This window comes from Nanorana parkeri, unplaced genomic scaffold (assembly GCF_000935625.1).
Source record: "Nanorana parkeri isolate BGI_ZX_2015 unplaced genomic scaffold, ASM93562v1 scaffold85, whole genome shotgun sequence".
In the NCBI taxonomy this organism is placed as follows: Eukaryota; Metazoa; Chordata; class Amphibia; order Anura; family Dicroglossidae; genus Nanorana; species Nanorana parkeri.
In genome coordinates, this window is record NW_017306353.1 from 827,313 (window position 1) to 854,620 (window position 27,308).

The following is a 27,308-nucleotide window of genomic DNA, read 5'->3' on the forward strand; positions in this document are numbered from 1 at the left end:
TGGGAGGGGGGGGGAAGAGAGAAAATGCAGATCCTCCATACACATGATGATAAAAGCATTGGCCTCGTTACTTCTAGGACACGGAGAGTTTTCAACTGAAATATTGCAATTATCTTATGTGAAGACAGGAAAGACGGGACCTTGCCCATTTTAAAATGAAACACTTCTTTTAAAAGCCAACATACCGAGGATTTTCTGCGAGCTTGCACTTTGTGCTTTATAGGGAACAAATGAAAATAGCTGAACACGAATTTTGTTTGTTGCATTCTTTTCATGATGATCCGCGTGTGGAAAAAAAAAAAGAAGAAGAGGTCCAATGCACACGACCCTAATGAAATGACTGATCATCGACACAGGATCTTGCTGGCAGAAAGATATGGCGTAAAACACGCATGACATGGTCCGTAAACTGCTCGTGTCTATGTATATAGAGGCATATACATCCTGCAGGGTTTAGGCACCGAAATGTATCATTCCATTTTCATCTCTACACATTAGGGCTGCAACAACTAATCGACATAATCGATTATAATCGATTATTGAAAAAGTTGTCAACTTTTTCAATAATCGATTAATCGGCTTCCGATCAGTTGGCCCTGTTCACGGGTCCACAAACGCGTGCCGCACCTCCTCCCCAACTCACGCTCACCGCTGCCAGACCCGCCCGCATCCGCACTCTACACGCCGCACCTCCTTCCCGCCTCACACTCTCAGCCCGCCCACATCCACGATTGGCAGTATGCCTATAGATGCACAAATTACGGACCTTGAACGCAGATTTTTCTAGTTTGGTTTTACGGATCTGAATGCAGTGGGTGCACACGGTTTAGATGTTCGCACGAATGGTTGTATAACAAATTCCATCAGAACGTTTAATACCATCAGAGGCTTGGCAACTGTCATTTGAAATTTTGTTTGATTTTCTACTTTTGTTCTCCATGGTCCATGTGTGTGTGTGTGTTGTAAAGTAGTCACCGCTCCAAGCTCACTGCTGTGATGGACTACAATCTCATGTTTGGTTTACTAATTTGTATTGAGATTGTAGTCAATCACAGGAGTGAGCTTGGAGCGGTGACTACTTTACAACACACACAGGGACCGTGGGGAACAAAAGTAGGCACCCTCTGGAAGGAAGGACAGTGTCAGCACCAATTCAGAGATGATTTGAGGATCTATAGCCGAGTGATATACAAATAAGATACATTTTTGTTAATAGTTAAAAAGGTACCTGAATGTATTTTTAAGATTCAAAGTCTGAGTTTAGTGTGTCACTTTAAATAGGGTAATATCTGCCTTTAACCAACCTTCGTCTTTTCCAATCATTTGGATTTAATGTTTTATACATTACAATTGCTCCCATTTAAAAGGTTCCCTCCCTTCCACAACCTGAACAGGGTTGACAGGTGGAGAAAATGTTGCTATCCGGTTTTTCCTTTTAGCTACTCGCAGACATAAGATGGTGAATAGACAAGCATGCACAAGGCAGGCTGAAATGTCATAAAAATGCATGTTGGAATTAGCAGGGCATGCATGTCTATATCTTTGGAGAAGGGAGAAGCAACTGGCTGAAATCACAAGCTAGAAATCCCATCAAGCTGACTTCCACCAAGATGGATTGGCCAAGAGATGACTGCAAAAGGTCAGAGTGCAACAAGACATATGACCCTAATCAGTTAAATCAGATCAATTGATATGTCTACTTGAATAAATGATCTAATCAGGTTAAGCACACTTACGGGTGGTCCTTTTATTGTTTTATGGAAGCCTAAAGTGAGTTTTTGTGCTAGGGTAACCACTGGGGAGGACTAAGGAGAGGGCCTAAAAGTAGGCAAAGTCAGATATTTAGATCAAGAAGAAGATCAATAAACCAGTAAATACTTGTTCCTAAAGCTGGCCATTCCCTGGTTAGATTTTCAAAAGAACTTTCGTTTGACTTTCTATTAACTAGGGATGCACCGATACAGATACTAGTATCAGCACCGATAGCGAGTATTTGGAAGAGTACTCGTACTCATCCATATGCTCCGATACCGGAACTTCCAGCCAGAGGAAGGTTTCCTCTGACCGGCAGTGCCGTAGGGGAACATGGAGCCAGCTTTCCGTGCGATCAGGAAGCTGGCCGGCAAGTAGGGCTGCAACAACTAATCGACTAAAATCGGTTATTGAAAAAGTTGTCAACGTTTTCAATCAATCATTGATTAATCGGCTTCTGATCAGTTGGCCCTGTTCACGGCTCCACACGCTGCACCTCCTCCCCACCTCGCGCTTACCGCTGCCAGACCCGACCACCCACATCCACACCTCCTCCCCGCCTCACGCTCACCGCCTGCCCACATCCACGATCGTCACAGGGACGCATGAGAAGTAAGGAGGAGCAGGTGTGGGGGGGATGACAGCGGCCGACAGGTCCGATCTGAGAAGCAAGTTGCTGGTGCTCTATAATGTATTGCTGCGATTTGTATTCCTCAATAGCCGGTTCCATTCTGCATTCATTGCTGTATAATTTTACACTTTCCATTTCACTATATTGCACACCACACTTTTGTTTTCTTTTTTACTTCACCGCTCCAAGCTTGCTCCTGTGATACAATCTCAATACAAACTAGTAGTCCATCACTGGGAGCCATTTTTTAAAAAGCATTTTATTTTTTAATCCGATTAATGGAACCTAATAAATCAGCTAACTAATCAATTTTGAAAATAATCGTTAGCTGCAGCTGAACAGTCGGCTCCATGCCGATTGGCCCGGAAGTATGCTTTCCAGCCAATCAGCATCAAGCCTGTTTTCTGACCAATCAGGAAGGTGGGACATTACTCGCTGCCTGGCTTCCTGATTGGCCGAGAGGCCAGCTGCATGCTGATTGGCTGGGAAGCCAGTTTCCCGGCCAAGCGCAATTAATCCAGCCAAACATGGAGCCAGCTTCTCGGCCAATCAGATTGCCTGGGAAGCCGGCTCCATGCCAGCGGAAGCACCGGTATTGGTACTCTGCATCGACAAGTACCGAAAGCAAAGTATCGGTGCATCCCCACTATTAAATGCAGTGATTGATTAAAGCAGAAATCGATTTCGACCGTAGTGATGAAAAAAACTCGAAGGAGCAGGATGGTAAATTTTTCTTGAACAAACAATGAATGAGGTTTTCGTTCGGGGAAACTCTATTCATTCCAACATCGAACGTTAGAATCAAACGAAACTTCGATCGAGATTCATCAAGTGTCTGATTATTGGGAGAAAGATCTTTCATTCGGAAATCTACTAATGTATTGCCAGCTTAAAAAAAGATATACCATTGACCTAAAAGGTAAATAACACAATGTATGTATTTGGTTTACAAACATTATGCTTGTGTCCCTTTAATGTATATGTTTGCTACAGATTAATTGCCACGAAGTTGTCAAACTGTCCATAGTTCATATGGAAAAACCAGTGTGGGGCTAGCTTGTGTGTTGCCTGTCAGAGGGTAAAAATAAACCCATTGTAACATGTCAGGATACAGATATTTACTGCTCCACCAGGACACTAATGACGCAAGGTCACAAGCCTCTTACAAAGATTACACATGGAAGAGAAGGGACAGCCCCCATTAATAGTGCGTCACGTACTGCAGATAAATGGGCCAAAGCTCTACAAAACACTGACATTCTTTTACAGATCTAGTAAAATAAAAATGAACAGCGTGCTCTCTGAAAGTCTTTGATGTATTTGTTGTGGTGCAGATATATGTCCAACGTACACAGTCAAAAGCAAAAAAAAAAGCCTCAGAGGAGGAAATAATGCCACGCTCAAAATTTCACAAACACTTTAAGAAGGTGTATAGTACAGCACAGCTACATCATTTTAGCAATGTATGCATCCATTGCGATTGCAAAGCAGGTTTAAATACTGTCCTAAGTACAACTGATGTACCATCATCGAATAAAGCAGTTTGGATTTTAAAGTTGAACTGAAATTTACCTTTAGTCTTTAACTCCTCCTGAAAAAGAAAAAAGTGTAATTCCTGGTATGCGAGTGTGTCCAGGCACTCCTGTGCCTACAGCCTCATAGCTGTATATCCGCAACGTGAGATCTCAAGCACTGCTGCCTCTGATTGCTAGTTTGGGAGATTTGGTGATGTCACTACTGTGCCGATCACACATGATCCAACATGAGGAAGCAAGACTCAGCCTCTACCAACATGACCATCTCCACACAGACATGGAGCAGAACAAGACATGGCAAGTCAGAAATGGGGGAAAAGATCAGATACCAAGTACCGTGCTCGGTACAAGTACAGATTCTTTTCCAGAGACTAGACTATAGACTAGAAAAAAAATTCAGAAGTTAGGAGGCAGCTGTCATTTTTGAGTATTCGGTGCTCCTGGGATTTGTGTATCCCTGTTTAATGCACGATTTGTTTTTTTATAAACATGTATAAAGAGGTGCACCGATACCATTTTTTCAAGTACGGATACTTGCCCAAGTACTCACAGATACAAGTACTGATGCATTTTTATTTAGTGTCATGTGACAGTTGGTGACAGTGGTGGAGCGCCAGAGCCAAGTCCCGTTTGCATCCGCTGCAACCCTGGTAGTTCTCGTGAAAATGCCAAGTATCGGCACTGGTATCTGAACGTCCCTAAACTACAAGGAGAAAACTGGTGACTAGTCCTTTGGATGTTTTTTGAGGCACAGCTTCAGTTCCCTTCTAAATTATATCCAACAAAAGGTTAGTACTTTGACCCTAAACCTTCTACTATGAACAGTTTTCCGTTTCTATCATCACCATCTGTAGACTCCTTACAACTACAATGTGCATCTCACAATAAACCTGTACATTCCGTGGACTAAAAATGTTCACTTGCCAGAAAGCACCTCAAGGAGTCTATACTTTCCCTTCCCATGCTCACTTACCGACCTCATTCAATGTTCCAACTAGGGCTGCAACCAAGCGATTAATTGATAATAATCAAATGAGAATAGTTGTCAACTAGTCTCATTATGGATTAGTTGGTTGGATCCCCTAGCTCTCTCCTCCACGCTGGGAGGAAGGCACAGCAAGCAGTGGGTGGGTGAAATAGCAAGCCTGCTATTAGCAATTGCAATTTGGAATGGTCAAAAGCAGGCTGGCTATTGCACCAGCCCACTACCTGCCGTCTGTTGAATCTTGGCACTGGCAGCTGTCTTTGGGCTGAAGCTATTCAAACATCATAAGCTTACAATACAATTATAAAAAAGGTGGGGGAAAAAAATTTCATTTTCATTTTTGGCCGGACAACTTCTGCTGCAGGAGGTGCGTTGCAGTGCCATTCATTTTAATGGCACCCCAAACGCGTCTCCCACCCACAGTGTGATCGCCCGCAATGGAACGCACGGTACCACAATTCAGTGTGTTCCAGTGCAGTGCGATTGCAAAAAAAAAAATTGTGCCTGCTATTTCATTCTGAAGTAAACTTTATGTTTGTAACATTTCATTTGTGTATTTTATTTTAAATGAAGGACGGTATTCATTTAATTTTTGTTAACCGACTAACCAAAAAAAAAAAAAAATGTTAAAGAAGAATCGGCCAACTAAATTGATTATGAAAATTAGTTGCAGCCCTAGCTTCAAACCCTGAAGATTCTTGTGCAAGTCTCAATTCTCACAAAGTCCAATCCTGCTTAAAAGATTAGCTGCTCAGCCACGGAGTATTGCCCTGTGGGAGGTCACAGGCTGCCCCATACACGATTTATCATTAGTGATGGCATTCTAATTTTGAAGGTCTACATCAGAGATCTGCTGCTAGAAATCTATTGAAAGGTTTTTGTTTAGATTAGATCTAACCTTACATAAGGACCACATGGAATCCAGGTAAGTACAGCATCTCATGGATTAGTTTTTCTTTTTTAAAGCCCGATTTGAGCTGTAAGCCCGATTGTAAACGCTGAAGTGTCTAAGCTGTGGACCAACTACTTAACCACCAATTAGACCTTTCTAACATACTCTAAAACGGAAGGGTATGAGGTTTAAAAGCAGACTCATTGCTCTGAGGCTAGAGCTTTTAAACCAGGTCACTCCAATAAACAGAGAAGGGGTATGCAGGATGTAAAGGCACTTCTGGTTTTGGTTTTAAGTCTGATGTGGTAACTCATTAATGGTATGACCACCTCAGAGAAAAGGATGACACAACAGGGGTCCTTCCTGTCTGCAGTATGAGTGGTAGATAGGATTCTAACTAATCCACTTCAAATGGAGAAAGGACTTCACATACAAGTCTCCCTTCATGGTATTCCGGTATACCAGAAAGCCAGAATACTATTGTGCATCTCCTGAATCACAGAACTAGATTTCGATCAAAAAGTAGTATGTACTGATATACAAGTGCGAAACTTGACACAAGACCTTTCTAGATGACCCATAAGAACCCAACATGTGATGCAACGCGGGACAGAAATACCTCAAGTGTGTACAGCAGATGATAGTAAAAGGTCTTCTTGGGGAATAAAGAGGAAATAGGAAGTGATCTCCTGGTCTGTGTCCAAGCTTTCTATTGTATGGAGACTGCTCTCAGCAGAGAAGTAGAGTGGTACCTCGGTTCACGAAATTAATTAGTTTCACGATTCTAGTCGCTAACCAAATCATACTGCGATAAGATGGCAATCTCGACTAGAGGAAGCCACGACCACGTGTCAAGAGCAGGGAAGATGGCTCCAATTGTGATCACCCAATGCGGAGTTCGCAAACGGAAGCAAATTTTTGCCAAACTTCCTGTTCTTGAACCGAATTGTTTGTGAACCGAGGTATCACTGTATATTTACAAGAACAGAAAGGAGAAAAAACAAAAACCACAGTATTCACAGTTACCAACACCTCAGCTAAAGTTGATATAACTGCAACATGGACCATTTTTAATTTCAGTGAAATTGGATCCCGTTTTAATCTGGAGTCATGCATTCCTTTCTAAATTCCCGATTGCATTAAAATTTCCAAGTTATAGCAACAATATTCAAGTCATGGACATGATTCACCAGAATCCTCATACCACACCTCATTCTTGTGGCTCGGTTTCTCTTTTACAAGTCTGCACAGAGCCTGACATAAGGTTACAGGTAGGCTACTGTATAGAATCAGGGCTTCCTAAGCCAGGGCTGGACATTTCCAGGTTGTCAGGTCACAATTACAAGTTAAAAAGATATCTGGTGATTGGGTTGTAACACACAGAGCCCTCCAGGTCAGAGGAGAGAGGCAGCAAGGAGTAGCAAAGGGTTGGCATTTGTATCAGGACAGACGGGAAGGGAGTGCACGCAGGGAAAACATATTAAGGAGGTATCCAGGTAGTTGACTGTCTCCCATATATGAGAGTGGCATAGGGTGGTGGGGCTGGATGGCCTCCTGGTGACCTCTCCTCAGTGGAGGTGTGACCACACAGAGGCTTCGGCCACCATACACAGAGAACTTTGGCTTCGGAACTTAGGCTTCGGCCACCATACACAGAGAAACCCCATGATGGCCAGCTGGAGTCGCTGCTCAAGCTTCAGTGTGCTGCTGGGACAAGAACTCTGCTTCCCGACTCATCCTGCCCCAGCCCACCGAACTGGACTGATAGTCAACGAGGCTGCCCGCAGGGCATCACAGGTACAGTCACTCAGAAAACCAACAAAACATGCAACTTGCCCAAATGGGTGCATAAGACTAAATACATTCATATTTGTAGGTTACATATACATGACGTATAAGGTTTGAGTGCAACATAATGTCACTGCTCCATCCAACGCCGAGCCTTCAACTCTCTGGCAAGCACAAGTGCAGGGTATGAACCTCGTTTTCTTTCCCTCCACATTCTTCTCACAGTGGCCATTTTCACTAAGGGCAGAATTATCCATCTCCCTTTACTTCCTGGAACTCTGGCACATGTGACTGGAACATGCAACTATGCACATCATCAAAGGGGAGGAAAATGCCTTTCTTGAAATCTTACAAGATATTCCACTTTACAGATGAGATTTCCCAGCAATGTCCTGGTGATGTATCCTTCCAGGGATGCATCTGTGATGCCAGGAATACATCCCTAATGCCCAAGAGGACCAGGAACTGGAAAAACAATATTTGTAAATAAAAAGCAAAATATGTTTGCTAAGCTAATGAATGTAAGGGGATTTTGTGTCTGCATGCTCATGTGATATTGAGTAAATGGGGGTAAGACCACTTTAATCAAGCCAACGCTCACCTCATTAAAAGGCTCCAATACCAGTTTAGCAGTATCATTTTGCAATAGCCTGGAATGCGTCCCAACTCCATGTGGACAGCTCAGCAGGTTCTCTGGTTTTCTTCCAAATAAGCCCTTAAGCAAGATGAGCTAATAAAACAGATCTGTCTTGCAATCTGGCTCTGCTACTTCACCAACTTCCTATTTACGTTGCATACCTCAACCATTTTACACACTTCTGTCTCCTGTCCATTACGTTCACCATAGGAGGTGGATTTACTTAAAAGGAGAACTATGTGGCGAGTGAAAAATCACTCGGCCTCATAGTTCTAGCCGACCTGTGACAATGAAACTGTCACAGGTCGGCTCAATAGATGGGGAAGTGAGCGAGCACATAGTCTCTTGCTCACTTCTCGATCTATCCCAGCAGAGAGCCGTGACTGTCACTCACCGCTCCCTGCAGGGATTCCCTCCCTGCTCTGATCCTCCAGCCCTGACTGGCAGAACGAACAAGGGAGGGGACAGCTGGCTAAGCCTCTAGATAGGCAGAGCCAGCTGTCAATCCCGCAGCTGGGTGGATCGACAGTAATGTCGGGATCCGTCTTGGCTGCGGCGCCTCAGTATTCAGCGAGCCGTAGCTCGCGGTATACTGAGCTTTGGGTGACGGGAGGACGCTAGTTTGTGTCCTCCCGTTACCCTTAGGAGAACTATGGGGAAAAACTCTAACCCCATAGTTCTCCTTTAACACTGCGCAGACCTACAGCAAAGCAGAGCTCTCTTGTGACATTAAACACAATCAATATCGCTTTATTGCTACCAGCACCAGATGATGAATCCAGGGTGGAGAAGCTGTGAAGGTCCCATTCTCTAAACATCATCAGTATTTATTTAGTGCTTAAGCAATGCCTAAATGCTTAGCATTCATCTCATAGCAATGGGGTCCTGGTTTCAAATACCACCAGGGACAATACCAACATAATTGCTTTTGTTTTCTCTACAATTTTCTTCCTCAACACTGGGAACTTAAAAAAGGAGAACTATGAGGAGAGTGATTCCCAATCATCCTCATAGTTTGAGCCGACGTGTGACAATGAAACTGTCAGAGGTTGGCTCAATAGATCGGGAAGTAAGCGAACACATACCGTCACTCGCTCACTTCTTGATCATCTCCCTGCACAGAGCAGTGACAGTCACTCTCCAATCCTCCAGCGCTGATTGGGGGAAAGGACGGGGGAGGGGGCAGGCACAGCTGGCTCTGCCTCTAGATAGGTAGAGCCCACTGTCAATCACGCAGCTGGGTGGATCTCGACAGTATTGTCGGGATCTGTCCTAGCTGCGGCGCTCTCAGTATATAGCGAGTAATAGCCTGCTATATACTGAGCTTTGGGTCACGGGAGGAGTATAGTATATTCCCTCCCCTGACCCTAAAGAAAAATATGGGACAAAAAGGTTACCTCATAGTTTTTTAACTGGTGCCGGTGTGCGATCGAAAGTTCGAGTTCTGCAACAGCCTGACTTCCGGTTTCGTTAGAACCAAGAGGTTTGCCCAAGAAAGTTCTTCTGCACGAGCGCCAACCAAGGCATTGTCCTATACACATACAGCACAGCAATGAAATAATAAAATGAACTAGGATCGCTGTAATCCAGCATGTTATTAATCTCACGTGCCCCACTCAATATGGCCGCCGCTTGAGTGGGGCACGCGAGATTAATAACGTGCTGGATTAGTGTGATCCTAGTTCATTTTATAACTTCATTGCTGTGGTCTATGTGAATAGTGCAATGCCTTGGTTGGCGCTCGTGCAGAAGAACTTTATTGGGCAAACCTCTTAGTTCTAACGGAACCGGAAGGTCGCAGAACTCGATAAGTTCAAACTTTCGATCGAAGACCGGATCACACTGGCTTTAGTGTATTTGATTATATGGTTGCTAGGAACGTTAGTCTAAGTTTTTACAGAGGCGGAGACTGAAGCGAATCGAGCAATATAATCTGCCACAGAGTAACATGTCAGCGCTACATAAATGCAGGAAAAATTGCTCACTCTCCTCCCAAGCAGTAGCCCAAGTCATAGAGGACGCTGCAACCTTTTTGTCTGGCTCCAGCTAATTACTGGTCGCACCCAAATGTCCCCTGCAGAGAGGTGAAGCCTGATGCTGGAATCTCCCACAGCGTGAAATCCATTAAAACACAACACGGTAGCACTTCCCAGTCATTGTTCTGTCAGGACGCAGCTCCTCAAGCAGACATAAGCTCCATTTACAAACTGCTGACAGCATTACTGTAATTAACCATAAGACCAAAAATACATTGCCGCACATGACTGACCCTAAAGAACCTTTGATCAGCGTCTGCCAGGAGAAAACCACAGAGGCCCCTAAGTGCTACCAGCCTGTGGGCTCCTATTGGGAATTCTCTAGTTATAAAGATATATTGCAGGACGAGGCGGAACCTAATGTAAGTGACATTTTTACCCCTTTCAGGACTGAAGCTGACGTAGTGCTCACCCACCAAGGAGCCGCGGGAATAAACTGGCTCCTGTGTCTCACCTTTTTCTTGATAAAGCGCTCAGGACGGATGCACAGCACACCTTGAGGGAGGTTTATAAAACAAATTTAATAGAGCAGGTTAACCCGGTAAAGCGACTGGAATCAAATTGAATGATAGAAAATGGAGGAACAGAATACAAAGATATTTTAGAAGTAGCATAACAATGCAAATCAGCACCATGTCAGCATATACTGTATATGTATATTTGTATAGATATAGCTCAGCAATAACAACTGCACCTATAATCTTGTTACTCCCCCAGCTAACATATCCTGAGATTCAGTCCCAAGCTAACTAGCACACTGCTTGATTGTGTCACTGAGTTCCTATGGTGCACAGACCTGTATGACTTGTTGGATCGCTCTTAGGATAAGGACAAGTCACTGGTTAACAGTTGCTCACTACTTCCAAGAAGAACCGTCTTCCAGGATTAACTCCTCATGGGCCAGCGAAAGGGACGTCCCCCTCTCTAGCCGGCGTTTCATCTGCCTCTGGTCAGTGCTGTGGGGTCTACGATGCGCCTCTCCTTGGGTGGTCACAAGCTTCCACTGCAATACTCAAATCGCTGACCCCTCTCTCGGTATTGGAAGGCGTCATTGGCATTGTAACCACTGGCGCTGATGACTGGTACCGCTGGTCACTGCCGCCACTGGTATCTGCTGTGGCAGGTAACCGTTGTCCCTTGGAACTGCTGCCACTCTGATAGCAGTGTCAGTGTCCTGAGGGTGATAGTCTGCAGCCACTCGCTCCCACACGTCCGCTCCACAGGTCCAAGTGGCTAGCAATACCTTACATTTTCCCCATGCAAAGCGAACCCTGCAGAGAAAAAAAAAAAAAATGCAATTCCTCCACCTCACTAGGCATCCTGGGAGCTGTTGTCCGGTACAGTATAGCATTGCATTGTCTCTTCCAGTTGCAGGACTACAACTCCCACAAGTCTGTATACTCCCACAAACACTTTAGTATAGCTGAGGGCTGAACCAATCGAGTCTCTGCAATAGTATGCACTCTTAAAGAGGCAGCAGCTACACCACCGCTACACTGGCATTCACTGCACTTCATTTAGGTGGTGATATCGGTGTAGTGAGTTCACCCACAGCTGATATTCCAGCTTTGAATGGATGCCAACAGGTCAAGTTACTTTCCGGCCCTAGCGCTATCTTCAGGGATGTCTGTAATATAAGACCTACCCCGAACTAGGTCTTATTTTCGGGGTAGGTCTTATATCACAGAAATCCCCGAAGATAGCACTAGGTCTTATTTTCAGGGTAGGTCTTACTTTCGGGGGAAACACGGTAGTTGAGGCGGTGTGGCTTCCACATACATCTGTAAATGTGGTGCAACCAAAGCTGTTTTTAATGCAAATTGTTAAACCGTATAAATTTGTTTTTTTTGCTGGCTATCTTGTAAACGTGCTGGGACGTTTTGGGATTATGTTTGCTCTGCGTAAAGCCGAACTTTAAAAAGCAACTTAAAAATTGACTGGGGAGGTTGCCATTTTGTAAAGAAGAACTCCGGTCTGATGGTGGCCTAGATATTGGGCGAGTTCAAGCAGCTGAAGGACACCCAAATGAACATGGTCAATGAGTTTCCTTTGCGACGTGAACACAGATTCTATGGCTGGTCAGTTTGAGCAGAGGGTGGATGACCGTATTTGAACAATTTCAATCCCAAGAAGACTTCTCCATTGAAGACATAAGAGGAACTAGACAACAACATGTGTCTGTTTTTCACAGCAACAAACTAATCTTTTCACCCTCTCTGCTCTAGATCTACGACAGCAAAACTATAATTGGCTGCTATAGTCCTCCCCCAATATCCCTTTTTAATAGATAAGCCAATAGATAAAGACAAGTTCAGTCCATTTACTGCTCTATAGGACTAAGTCATTAATATGCTTGAAGGTCGAGTTGCTCCATACACTGAAATTTCCTCTTCCAATTATATGACCTTGTAAACTCAAATTTGATTGGCTGTACTCTTCAAAAGGGCTCATGTACAAATAGGCTATGAAGGTTTTTGTATTCCTCCAGTAGCTTTCTCTCCGCTTGCTGCTACGGCACGCTAGAACATGGAAGGGACATATTAAAAGCAACAGAGCGGCCTGAAGCATTTCCCTGTATGGAAAACACTGACCGATGTCTAGGAGATGAACACAGACCTATTGTTCAGTTACACACTTTAGACATAAGGCCTATTGTACTCGGGCTGCCTTACTGAATAAGCCAGAAATAAGTCTAAGAAATATATACATGCACCGGAGTGTACATTTGGACGCACAGAACAAAAAGGTGTATTTACACTGCTGTGTTTAAAGAGCGCAAAGCCACCTGTGACCGATCTCTGCTCCCATTTATCTTCCAGTCCTTGTTTGTGGATACACGTCACACAGCTCTCCATTCTTTCCTTATTAAAGCTGAACTCCGGGCACAAAAACTATTTTTACATATATTCCTACAGCCTTCAAGTGCACGCAATGCCTTTGCAAACCCAGTTATAAATGTTAAAAATCTTGCAGTAATAATCACTATGCTGAGAGCAGAGGTGTGGGAGGAGCCAGGCAGGCCTCACCCACTAAAGGCTGCCTGCAGAAAACTACAGGAGGGGGCGGAGACAAGACCAGTCACCCTGCAGAAAGATAGAGAGCAGCAGCGGCTGGTCTTTATTACAGAAAGCTCCTGCACAGAGGCAAAGTTTTAGGGCTCGTTCACTCCATCTGTGTTCAGGGTGCGCTGGCCCTGTTTTTAGCGCAGCCCAAACGCGAGACAAGGCAATTTGCCTGGTGACGGATGGTGGCAGTTCACATCACCAAATGCAGAATGCAACAGTTTTTTTTTTTTTGAGCACACCGCAGTGAGACGCAATACAACCGCAGTGTACTGCTGTGAGCCCATATGACTTCATGAAATCTCACTTGTGACATTTCAATAAAGTTCTAACACACACAAAAAAAAAAAAACAGTGCAATGCAGCTCAATTGAGCACATTTGCACTGTCCGGGCACACACAACTGCACAGCTGCTGGCATGAATAAGCCCTTAGGGGAACGGACTGCATCTGGTGTGAACTTGCCCTTAGTGCCCATTCACACTGAGCGATAACTGGGCAGTTAAAAGCGCTTTTAACTGACCAACACAAGAAATCCCATGACTTGCAATGGCCCTGGTTCACACCCGAGCAGGACAACTCCAATCAGGGAAACGCCAGACGCCTGAAAAGATACAGGCGCTTCTTTGGGCAGTTAACTTCATTGGAAATGCCCAAAAATGCGCAACAGAAGCATGTTGCTCATTTTTCCATTGCCCACAATGGTTTATGAGCTGCCAATCGAAATGCGCGTTAAAACACAGATACAAAATGTGCACTACGAGCATAAAAGTGCAAATAACTGCATACTACTAACGTGCGTATAAACGCGCAAAAAAGGTGCCGCCTAGGTGTGAACCAGAGCTCATTCTGCAGTTCTCTGTGTGGCGGCATCCATCTTGGTAGACACAAGGCTCTGCTTCCTCCTGTTAGAGCCTCCAGCAAGAAGAGCTGTGAGCAGCATAGTAGTGACATCACCAAAACTCCCTCCAAATATCCTGAGACTGTCAATGGGAGCAGTGCCTTAGATCTCACACTGCAGACATTCACACACCAGAAGGTGCATTGCTGATTTTTAGGAAGGGATTCAAGACACAAGCAAAATGTATCAGGGTACTGCTTAACATTTCTAGATGCTTCCATAAGTTAGCACAACATCACTTTTCTAGTTTCGGTCCACTTTAATCAGGGGGCATATCGTTAAGGTTGCGTATGAACAGGCTGAATCACCCACAGGCTTTGCATGTCTCTGAAAGAATCCAGCAGTGAGATTTCCCTACCACACTTCCTAGTTCTGTACTCATCACCCCCTCCCCATGTCCTCCCTGAATTACACATACAGAGGTCACACAACATAACAATGACTGCTTGTCATCAACCGCCAGTCTCATGACTGTACGTCACTATTGAAATGAGCATCGGAAAAAAATCCAACCCAACCAATTACATTTAAATAAAGTTTTTTGCATCTAGAGAAAGACACAAGTGTTCCCTTCGACATTCATGTGCTCCACATGGGCGCCTTGGAGAGACTTTTCCATTGTGATAAAACAGATTACTACTCTAGATTCCATCTTTCAATTTACATGAAACACTCCGCATCAGACAGTTTAATAAGGCCCTAAGTGTAACTTCCATGCTGTGTAGGTCCAGGCAAAGTGAAGGAGGGCAATACAGACACATGACACTATGTAAACATTGGTACTAAAGACTAGTGTCTCTACTTCTCTAATGCAAACAAAGGTGACAGCTTGATGTATGAAGAAGCTTTGGGCTGTGTGGGTGAGAAGTCCATTGTTTACTTAACTGCCCATAGGAAAAGCAGTACTGCTGAAACAGACCCGGGGACTAGAAATTACGGCTTTACAATATACTTTACATAAGAGCAATGAGGTCACTGAGAATGTATACAGCTGTGATCGGGAACGAGTTCAAACACACAACGCTCACTCTGAGAAGGAAGGTGGTCATGAAATATGTACATGGGAAGCCGACCCGGACCTCAAAGTAACACTAAACTCAGGAGTTAAATCTTAAAAAAGCATTCAAGTACTTTAAATATTAACAAAAATGTATCTTATTTGTGCATCACTCGGCTGTAGATCAAAGTAGTTGAATGTATTTTGAGATTTATTGAGATATTGAGGATTGGAAACGTCGATCAAGGGTGACAACCCGAGGCTTACTTAATGTTTCACTCTCGGAAGCCAACTTTAAAGTATTCTCCAGGTGGCACCTGGTGCCCTCTAGACTTGCACTTATGTACCCGGGAACATCGCCCTTATGTTTTCGGGGATGTGCGCTCGAGGGCACCATGTACCATGTATGGTGGACATGTCCGCGTATTCGAAACTTTTGGGGAGGGGTTTTTAACTTAATCTTCCGGGTCGTGGGCATAAGGGTCCCAAGAGACCCTAGGCTGGCCTTGCTTAATGACACTATCCCTGAAACTCCTAAACACTCTAGAAGATTGATAAACTTCATATTCCTGGCAGCTAAAGTTACGATCGCTAAAACATGGAAGACACCCAGGGTACCGCTGAGCCAGGTTAGGATTAAGCTGTCTTGGATTATGACTCATGAAAAATTGGCGAGTATACTCCAAGACAAAACGGAACAGTTTGAGCTTACCTGGGCACCGTGGGCGGCATATGTAAACCCTGTAGGAGTATGAGAGGAGGGGAGCGAAGGCGAACCCTAGCCCACCCCGACCAGAGAAAAATTTTAATATGTTCAAAATTAAAACCTATTACAACAGTTGCTATATAACCACATTGTTTTTTTTTTTTATTCCCGATCTACTGAGCCGACCTGTGACAGTCTCATTGTTACAGGTCGGCTAGAACTATGAGGATAAGTGAAAATCACTCACCTCATAGTTCTCCTTTAACTCCTGAGTTTAGTGTCACTTTAAAAAGGCAAAGTTGAATAATAAATAATAATTTTACACATTCTAAAAAGAGAAAAATGTGCATTTATTTTTTTATTTTTGCAATGGAGCCAATATAGCATTGTAACAGCACTCAGTGGATCGTGGGTACAATCCTAACATTCCTGCAGATTGTTCCTCCTGTAGAATGAACTACAAATGCGTTGACATCACCTCACTTGGATTCCATTGAGAAGTACAAGGATCTTTGAATGGATGAGGCAGCTCTGTGGGTGGAGAACTTACCTTACAGGCGATACCCATCAGCACTCTCCTCCATCACTGGAACTTCCATCTTCGGTAACGTATTGCAAACAAAATATTGCAAAGTTTGTTGCAATAGGTTACCGATCCTCCCAACTAGCTGTACAATCTTTTTAAAAGGAGTTATAAAAAAAAAAAAAAAAAAAGGTATACATTATTTCATTCACGTCTCCAAAAAAAAGGTCTAAACTGTCCTCTGGTTGTAATAGATCATACACCTGCAGATCTAGCCAATGGGTTTTTTTCTCTTTCACATAATTCTCATTTTACCATCAATCACCTACACAATTATTCCCTCATTTCAGCAGCCTGGCTAGACGTCACTTAACATACCACAATCATCAGATGACTGAAGCCTGATCCTACTCATTTTGGTGGTATTGAGTGACAACTCATGGGGGACTCCAAGCTGTAGAAGACAATTCCAGCTAACAGATCTTGAAAGAAAAGAACATTGCCACCAAATGATATGGTCAGCTTCCCGATTGGTTCACACAGAAATAAATAAGATTTCAAAATAAATAAACTGGCAAAATGCAGGTCAACACAGACAGAATGACGCATAAAGGAACTTTTTATCCACTACTCCATAGCACACCTTTTGTCCACTAAGGATACATTGGCCTCACAGCGCTGAAGGGGACATCTACGACCATTACAGAACAAGTCTGGATGAAGGGGACATCTACGACATTACAGAACAAGTCTGGATGAAGGGCACATCTACGACCATTACAGACCAAGCTTGGATGAAGGGGACATCTACGACATTACAGAACAAGTCTGGATGAAGGGGACATCTAAGACATTACAGACCAAGCGCGGATGAAGGGGACATCTACGACATTACAGAACAAGCGTGGATGAAGGGGACATCTACGACATTACAGACCAAGCGCGGATGAAGGGGACATCTACGACATTACAGAACAAGCCCGGATGAAGGGGACATCTACGACATTACAGACCAAGCGCGGATGAAGGGGACATCTACGACATTACAGAACAAGCGTGGATGAAGGGGACATCTACGACATTACAGACCAAGCGCGGATGAAGGGGACATCTACGACATTACAGAACAAGCGCGGATGAAGGGGACATCTACGACATTACAGAACAAGTCTGGATGAAGGGGACATCTACGACCATTACAGAACAAGCGCGGATGAAGGGGACATCTACAATGTTGCAGAACAAGTCTGGATGAGGGTGACTAGCTACAAACTGCTATATAAAAGGATACAATCCTTTCCCTGACTGTTTCCTCCAAGATGAAGGCTACAAAATATTCAATTGGCACTCGGAAGTGCTAGAATGTTTGTCAACTTGGAGACAGAATTACAGTTAGAAATATGAAGTCTCTGGTGACTATAAATAGGCTGATTACTATGGCAGAGCATAAACACATTGCAGCAAATTGCAACCCTCATGTCAGCCCACATGTCCATCCAGCAGCACCAGTGTGAAACCTCTAAATAACCACCAAGCTGATCCTTCCCAGCCTGAACACAATGCTAATCACTGTCACATCAATCTAATAAAAAGGATCGGCTTTGTATGTCTGCAGGCCGTGGTCCTGACAACTCAGCTGATTGCTGGCCAGGAGCAAAATTCATTTGTAGAACGCAGCACATGTTCAGACCTCTCAGATTCTGCAAACATGAAGATCGGAGGCTGAGGAGGAGGGGGAGAAGGGGGGGAGGGGAGGGGGGGGGAAGATTTTAGACACATTTTTGAGACAACAATGGATAATTTTACGCTTATACGGTGTGATCTTATCGCTACTCTATCCAGTTTCACTAGTAACGGCATGCTTCAATTTTCTTGCGGCGCAGCATTAAAGCAACATCTGATGCAACCGAACGATTTACCACTTGTTGGGAATCGCTATGGCTACAGCACATTGATTTAAAAGCCTTGCAAAGGCGTTTAAGTATTCAAGTATCTGCCTGCAAGGGGTTAAAGCACACAGCATCATGGCATCCTAATTAGCCGTGTAGTGTCGCCCTTCCATCAGAAAGGATGCACGGCTTAGGCGTGGTCTTGCAGTGCTGATAAAAGAATTAATGAAGCACAAGAAATGAAGCGCGGCACACAATGATCTTGGATCCCTGCTGCACAAATGGCAAGGCCGCACGCAAGGACCGTTCCCATAACGTGATTGGCTCTGTGATTAAAGACCAGGAGATCCAGATCCTCATCGCACACCTAAAGCAGAACAAAGCCTGGCGGACTCGGCTGCACCTCCTATATAGGGGACAATAGCAGGGAAATGACTGGAGAGGAACACACCCTTCTGCAAATCCGTGCTTCCCCCATAGGGATCAGAATAAAAGGAGTCACAGTATCTATAATACTGACTGAAAGGTAGCCGTGCTGATTATTACATGTCAACTCCTGCTTAGATCTGCAGACTGAGGGCAACATATGCCGAGGTGTAGTTTAGCACAAGCGGAGGAGCTGCAGATGAGTACAGGACCAGCCTGCCGCTAACACAGCTCACATCCATAGAGGGAGGACTGTCCCTGGAAAACCCAGAGGGTCACTCACCGGGTCCTGACAGGGTTTATTTACAAGACATGTCCGTGATTTTTATTATTACCAATTAAATAACATTGTTTGCATTATAGTAGTCACACCCTTTGTTAGGTAAGGGGTCCGAAAACCTTTAATAAAATTTGAGATATATCTATATAGATATATCTATACAGATATTTAATATTTTGTATTTCAAATTAGGAGCAGTTGCCCATCGCCACCAATCAGCTTCTCTCTTCAGTTTGTGCAGTTACACTTTGAAAATGAAAGACTGAAGCTGATTGGTTGCCATGGGCAACTGCTCCAGATTCTGATAAATCCCCCTCATGATTTCCTACCTAGTATGTTAGAATCCAGCAGCACATGTGCGACTGGCACTTTAAATCCGACTCTAGACAGAGACCTCACTCAGGTTTCTATTGTGCTCTGGGTCCTCATTGGGAAGATTTCCTCTAACTTCCTGTTTTATTATGATGGGCATTTAAATAGCGGCATTAATTTACACAGCGCCTTACACAGTGCACATTCACATCAGTCTCTGACCCAAAGGAGCTTACAATCTAAAGGTCCCTATCTCACATACAAAGCCAAATTTAGACAGGAGCCAATCTATCGGCATGTCTTTGGAGTGTGGGAGGAAACCGGAGCACCTGGAGGAGACACACGGAAGCACAGGGAGAACATGCCAACTCCATGTAGATGGTGTCCTGGCTGGGATTTGATCCGATGACGCTGGTGCTGCAAGGTGGGGGTAACCACTGAGTCACCATTGACAGGAAGTAGTTGAAAACAACAACACATATTTGGTATAATGAGGAAAGGTTAGAAGCTCAGTCCGGCTTTTACTGCTATGTGCGCACCTTCCTGTCGCAGAACCCCATTCCTATCATTTCCTTATCTATTGTCACTGAAAGACCCAATAAGCATACATCTCCCCAAGGTTAGAACCTTTCACCGCTCAGGAACATTTTTATTGTGCCTAAGTTGGGCTTTAAATGAATTTTAATTAGTAGAGATACCCGAGGGGAACAATGACGCATCACACAGATCCAACCCTGGACCCAAGAGCTTGCAATCCACCTTTAGGATCCCCCAGAGACAGAGGTAGCCACTAGGAGGTCAGCCATGTCCAGCCTGGCACCCAAGTACTGGTGAACCTCAAGTCCCAGCAGGCTCTGGCAGCCTCAGACTACTGCAGACAGAATACTCATAGCTGCGTATTACACCCAAAATTGTCTATAGACAGTGGTCCACCCAGCCTCCCCGCCACGCTGGGCCTAGTTAGTCCCCCCCCGACCCATGTCTGACCTGGAGCTGGGTTTGCTGTCGGCCTCCAGGCTCTGGTAGTTGTGTGTGGAAGTCATATCTGTGCCGAGCTCCTCTACAAACGTCCGTACACCGAACAAGCCGAGATCGAATGCTCACTACAAGGGAAAGCCCCAGCCAACGCGGGCTGTCAGAAGATTTGCTCCCCTCACTGTCCGTCAGAACTCTCCACCAATCACCAGCGAACCCCGTCAGTTCTCTTCACCAATCACCAGCGAACCCCTGGAAGAACGCACCGCCCTTCATTGCCTTGTCGTTTATTGGTCAGCTGCACGATGTCCACAGAACGTCAGTCATCACATCTGGTCTTTTTTTGATTGGATGAGAGGCGGTACAGCGAGGGCATATTGCCGCCCCTTGCAATAACGGCGTGAACTGATTGGCTAAGAGGTACCTGCCCCTGATGTGAAATTTTAGGATGATGACGTAATGCCGAAGTTAGGATGAGAGTTTTCTGGATTTACATTCCACATTGAGGAGGAAATGGGAAACATGCTTGGGTGGCGGGGTCATGAGGAGCCATGGGGCTGCTGAGGGTGATCACACTGCTGGGAGAGATACACTGTTTCAAACACGTATGAGGACTAGAAGGGAAGAGAAAATAGAACCTGATCGTTCCAGGATGATCTATCAAAAGTGGAGCTGTCACCTATAGATCGGTCATATACTATACAATTTGATTGTACAATCTCTGATCTCCTTTAGATTTACCAAATCTATATAAGGACAAACATAGGCAATCCAATCAGGCAGGTTCCTAACTTCCTGCACATCATAAACGACAGATCCAAAAGAGATTGTACAATCAGATTGTATGGTGTATGAGCAGCCTAGGTTCATGGAACATTGCATTCATATCCATATGGCATATAGTTTTTTATGGATCTGTACATAGCAGTATTGTATATTATGGGCCCATGCACACAGTTGCACTTGCATTGTGCTCAGTAAGGGCTCATGAGCACCAGGGGCTGTACAAAGTAAAATTCAGGAGTATTTCCCTGCCCATAGATCCAATCAATGGGTGTAAGTGGAGGGATACGCTGGTATTAACATAACAATGCTATCAGATGTAGAACTCCGGACAAAGACAGTCTGCGTCCTGGGATATATGTCTTTACACATGTGCAGGTCTACGCAAGTACCGGCGTATACCCGTCTTACAACAATCGATCTCTGTGGGCGGCTCTGCGGAGCACCTCTGGATCCCGGAGAAAAGATCACTGAGGTTGATATCACACTACTGATGTGTCACCAGCGGTAGAGTCCCATCAGATAGCTTTCTACCGTGGAATTGCTCCTTTGTTGAATTCAAATACTACCCATACTCCCTCGCTAGGAGAGCAGCAAGAGAGCGACATTGCGCTGGCCCAGCTAGCCAAAGAGCGAGCGATGCCTTAGAGCAGACTTCTTCAACTTTTTTTTAAGGTGGAAGAACCCTTCAAAGACGTCTCAAGTCTCAGGGAACCCCTGCTAATAATTATTATATCTATAGCTTATGTGACATGGGTAGTGTGATGGTCATCAACAAGAATGCCCCTTACATTGGTGGACAGTGGGAAGAATGCCCCATACATTGGTGGTCAGTGAGAAGAAAGCCCCTTACATTGGTGGCTAGTGAGAAGAATGCCCCTTACATTGGTGGCTAGTGAGAAGAATGCCCCTTACATTGGTGGCTAGTGAGAAGAATGCCCCTTACATTGGTGGCTAGTGAGAAGAATGCCCCTTACATTGGTGGCTAGTGAGAAGAATGCCCCTTACATTGGTGGCTAGTGAGAAGAATGCCCCTTACATTGGTGGCTAGTGAGAAGAATGCCCCTTACATTGGTGGCTAGTGAGAAGAATGCCCCTTACATTGGTGGCTAGTGAGAAGAATGCCCCTTACATTGGTGGCTAGTGAGAAGAATGCCCCTTACATTGGTGGCTAGTGAGAAGAATGCCCCTTACATTGGTGGCTAGTGAGAAGAATGCCCCTTACATTGGTGGCTAGTGAGAAGAATGCCCCTTACATTGGTGGCTAGTGAGAAGAATGCCCCTTACATTGGTGGCTAGTGAGAAGAATGCCCCTTACATTGGTGGCTAGTGAGAAGAATGCCCCTTACATTGGTGGCTAGTGAGAAGAATGCCCCTTACATTGGTGGCTAGTGAGAAGAATGCCCCTTACATTGGTGGCTAGTGAGAAGAATGCCCCTTACATTGGTGGCTAGTGAGAAGAATGCCCCTTACATTGGTGGCTAGTGAGAAGAATGCCCCTTACATTGGTGGCTAGTGAGAAGAATGCCCCTTACATTGGTGGCTAGTGAGAAGAATGCCCCTTACATTGGTGGCTAGTGAGAAGAATGCCCCTTACATTGGTGGCTAGTGAGAAGAATGCCCCTTACATTGGTGGCTAGTGAGAAGAATGCCCCTTACATTGGTGGCTAGTGAGAAGAATGCCCCTTACATTGGTGGCTAGTGAGAAGAATGCCCCTTACATTGGTGGCTAGTGAGAAGAATGCCCCTTACATTGGTGGCTAGTGAGAAGAATGCCCCTTACATTGGTGGCTAGTGAGAAGAATGCCCCTTACATTGGTGGCTAGTGAGAAGAATGCCCCTTACATTGGTGGCTAGTGAGAAGAATGCCCCTTACATTGGTGGCTAGTGAGAAGAATGCCCCTTACATTGGTGGCTAGTGAGAAGAATGCCCCTTACATTGGTGGCTAGTGAGAAGAATGCCCCTTACATTGGTGGCTAGTGAGAAGAATGCCCCTTACATTGGTGGCTAGTGAGAAGAATGCCCCTTACATTGGTGGCTAGTGAGAAGAATGCCCCTTACATTGGTGGCTAGTGAGAAGAATGCCCCTTACATTGGTGGCTAGTGAGAAGAATGCCCCTTACATTGGTGGCTAGTGAGAAGAATGCCCCTTACATTGGTGGCTAGTGAGAAGAATGCCCCTTACATTGGTGGCTAGTGAGAAGAATGCCCCTTACATTGGTGGTCAGTGGAAAGGATGCTTTTTACATTGGTGGTCAGCAGGAAGAAAGCCCCTCATATTCGTGGTCAATGGTAAAAATAATCCTTACATTAGTAGTGAGTGGGAAGAATGCTCACTACATTGGGGTAAAATGGGAAGAATGCTCACTACATTGGTGGTCAGTGTGGAGAATGCCCCCAACATTGGTGGTCAGTGTGGAGAATGCCCCCAACATTGGTGGTCAGTGTGGAGAATGCCCCCAACATTGGTGGTCAGTGTGGAGAATGCTCCCAACATTGGTGGACAATGGGAAGAATGCCCCTTACATTGGTGGTCAGTAAGAAGAATGCTCCTTACTGTACGTTGGCGGTCTTTGAGAAGAATGCCCCTTACATTGGTGGTCAGTGAGAAGAAAGCCCCTTACATTGGTGGTCAGTGAGAAGATTGCCCCTTACATTGGTGGTCAGAGACCATAGAGAATCTGCAATTAATCTATAGGTGTATGGCCAGCTGTAGTCTTATTAATATCTTTTTGTATGTGGCAAGAACTGGAAACAGTATTGTAAATGAGGTCTGACTAAAGCTCTATATAATGGAATCAGGACATCCTTACTCCTGAGGGTGATTCTTCTAGTGATGCTCCCCTAAATTCTGTTTGCGTTTCCAACTGCCTGGTCACACTGTTCAAGCACCATTCAACTTCACGCTGGGAGAGGTAAAAGAGCAACTCTAGGAATTACCAGAGTTAACCCTTGCAGTGGGGCTACACTCACATTGCAAGTGTTAACTGCTCATTTTTCTCCAGGGGCCAGAATACAGATGATATGGTCACCTGATTGTGGATCCTGGAGCTGTCAGCACTCACCTCTCTCCCCCTCCAATCTGGATATGGAATGTCCATTGGCATCCTCACATATAACGCAGGTGAATGGATGTATTGCATTAGTCGCGAGGATGTCACAGGTCCTTAGAATGCCGAAGGCTGGGGAAGAAGAGCCTGCGGGGACCAGTCTAGCAGCCACGCAGGACCGAGGGGTAGCTCAACTCCACAGCCATCCCTATATGATCTAGAGTTCTTTAAGTTCTTAAAAGGAGGGCTGACTGTCATTAAAGAAGCTACTAGCAGGCGTCTACTCTACTTGAAGCTTGTTGAAGGCCTGCTAGCTACTCAGTGTCACCTAAAAGCCATGATCATGAAAAAGACTGGAAATGTGTTAGCCTTGTGGTGTGATAGCAAGCACCCTGGTCCCTGCATGTGGTGACCACAAACTTCCAGGAGCCTCCAACACAACTTGGTAATGCCTGTGAACTTGTATGGAGCCTGTGCAGTACATAATGGGATGTTGTGTGGCGGTATATGACCTTCTGAAAGCTTGACATTTATGTACTAGTTCTGAGGGCTCCCAGGTCATGTTGAAGGCTTTATAAAATTTGCATTCACAAGCCACAGAGAAGGCCAATAGGGAGGTCCTGGAGGCAAGCTTGGCCTTTAGAAGAAAAGCTGAGATTCACATATGACTTTAGCAGTCTTTACGTCTGGATATGCTAATTGATTTATCGTGTAGTTTTATTGAAGATCACCATCTTTCCTCTGCATTCTTACTCATATTCTGAAATCGAATTACCCAAGTTTATAAAAAGTCATGAACTTCCACAGGCATTTCTGATAAATCCTATGAGCCATCCCTCGACATCTGCTTCCTTTAGATACATTTATTCCTATCATTGCTGGCTTTTTTGGCTTCACCATCATCATGGCTTTGTTCAGTGTCACCATTGGTTGGGACTGTATGCCTATTCACCCCATTGTGGTGTTCAAAAAAAAATATAAAGTGTTATATTGCCCTGGCATTTTTATTTACATTATTTTTGTATGCCAAGAGGTATGTTCATGTTCAGTAAGAGAAATAGGGGGCAATGAAAATGTACGTTCTTTTAGTCTTTTCATAAAATGAATCTAACTGTCCCCTCATTCCACAGATACCCCCCTTTCCGCTTACCTCGTATCACCTAATGACCTGCTCCATCAGCCATGGTCTACACTGGCTGGGCTACCTTCAGTCCTCTTCACTGAGCCAACAGGCCATGTCAAACAGGCAGTTTAAACATAAGGCTTAATGGAAAGTCATCTACTTGTAAGTTACCAGGGATACAGCTGCTCCATTATGTTATTTGGTGAAAGCAATGGTGTGGCAAGAGGACAGGAGCCACCTAAGGCAGCAGCCTGTGGAAAAAGTAAAAGAGTGATCATAGATGAGTGGAGGGGAGACAATTAAGTCAAACTTAGGTAGATAATGTTCATTCCACTCAATACGTAAAATGAAGCTTTCAAAGTGAAGTATTTTCAATTACTTTTAAAATATACAGTACATGTAAAAGACAATGGGGGGAATTTATCAAAACTGGAGCAGACAAAATCTGGAGCAGCTGTGCTCGGCAACCAATCAGCTTGTATCTTCAGTTTGTTGAGTTAAAATTTGAAAATGAAAGCGAGAAAATGATTGGTTGCCATGCACAGCTGCTCCAGATTTTGTCTTCTCCAGTTTTGATATATTCACTTCTCTGTGTATAGTTTGTAATAGAGTATATAGGGGCATATTTCCTTACATACAATTTGCACTGTTTTCTGTTTTGCAGTGCTATACAATGGTTGTGGTTTTCTGCTCCCTTTCACAATGTCAATTTAGAGGGTGTATTTATAAATGTGCATGGCCCTTTGTTCTTCGAATATCTATAATCGTTAATTTTGTTTCCCCCAGGTAATACTGAATAATGCCCACTAGATGGCCCTGAGGAGCATAGAAAATGTTTATGCTCATTTATCGCCATCTAGTGGGCATAAGGTAATACTACATGAAACCATGCAAAAAAATTAATTGCACTGGTTCAAGAAAATAAAGAACATTTGTTTTGGCATATATTCACACAGACATTCACAGGGCAAATGGCCCTGTGAATTGTTTATAAATAGAACCCCAATGGTCAGCCATTAAAGAATGCACTCCCCGTGTCGCAGATAGCTTCGATCGTCTGCTGTTGAGAAGGCAAGCAGTGTGATTGCAGGTCACATTAAAACATGTTTTATGGGACCACCCTAACCACTATTGGTTATGGGCAGTTATGGAAAGTTGTTTTGTTTATTCTACTCCATCATTGGAATCCCATTCACCTTATCTTTACTCTCTATTGCTGGTCGGAACCTGCTAATTTTACTGCAAGACAAGCCACTCCACATCATTCGCCTCCACTGGAGCATCTCGCAAAACAAGCTAGAGTGGATCCATGCCATAGTCTTAATCTCTCTCTTGTCTCTCCTTTTCTCCTTCATTCCTGCAGTGGTCTTTAATATTTTAGAAGTGGATTGGGGTTATGTGGATGCCCTGTACTGCTTTATCTCCCTGAGTACAGTTGGTCTTGGAGATTATGTACCCGGTGAACAGAGTAGTCAACACATGCCAGCACTCTACAAGCTCCTGGTTATCTGTTATATAATAACTGGCTTGGTCACTGTGTTTCTTGTGGTCGAGATGTTAAAAGAACCTTATTAAGCATAACCAGATACTCAGTCTGTTCTTATTGGGGTGTGAAGATGGCAGGCGAGCCGAAGAAATAGACCACGTTCTACCATATGACTCAGAGATTCCTTTTGTTCCAAAACACATTGAAACTACAAGGAGGAGGGTTCTGCATTCAGTCTCTCCCACTGAGAAGTCATATGGCTCCGTAAACCCAACTTTTACCGGATTCTTATATTTACAGAAATGAAAGCGCTTCACAGTATCACTTAAAGGGCTGGTTCACCCAAAATGGATATTTTGGTTTGGGTAGGAAGCGTGCCCAAATCATCCAATAGGCTTTTTGTATCTCTTGGGGTCTCTGGTAGCTTGATCTCCAAAGTTAAACTAGAAAAAAAGATGATCACCTTCCTGTCTATACAGTGTGTTGGGGTGCATCATGCTAGTGGCTAAACATAAATACTAATCCTTTGACAGGTTAA

General features: G+C 44.4%; 1 protein-coding gene and 1 pseudogene across 1 annotated transcript in view; one reads left to right on the forward strand and one right to left on the reverse strand.

The window, feature by feature from the left end:
• The window catches only part of HN1L (hematological and neurological expressed 1 like), a 37,602-nt gene extending 17,159 nt beyond the window's left edge, over positions 1–20,443 (reverse strand). Inside the window, exon 1 of the mRNA XM_018552374.1 lies at positions 20,340–20,443. Coding sequence (XP_018407876.1) covers positions 20,340–20,395 — 56 coding nt within the window. The 5' untranslated portion in view covers positions 20,396–20,443. The remainder of the gene's footprint in view (positions 1–20,339) is intronic.
• Positions 20,444–26,387: 5,944 nt separating this feature from the next.
• Positions 26,388–27,076, forward strand: LOC108783706 (annotated as a pseudogene).
• Positions 27,077–27,308: the final 232 nt, after the last annotated feature.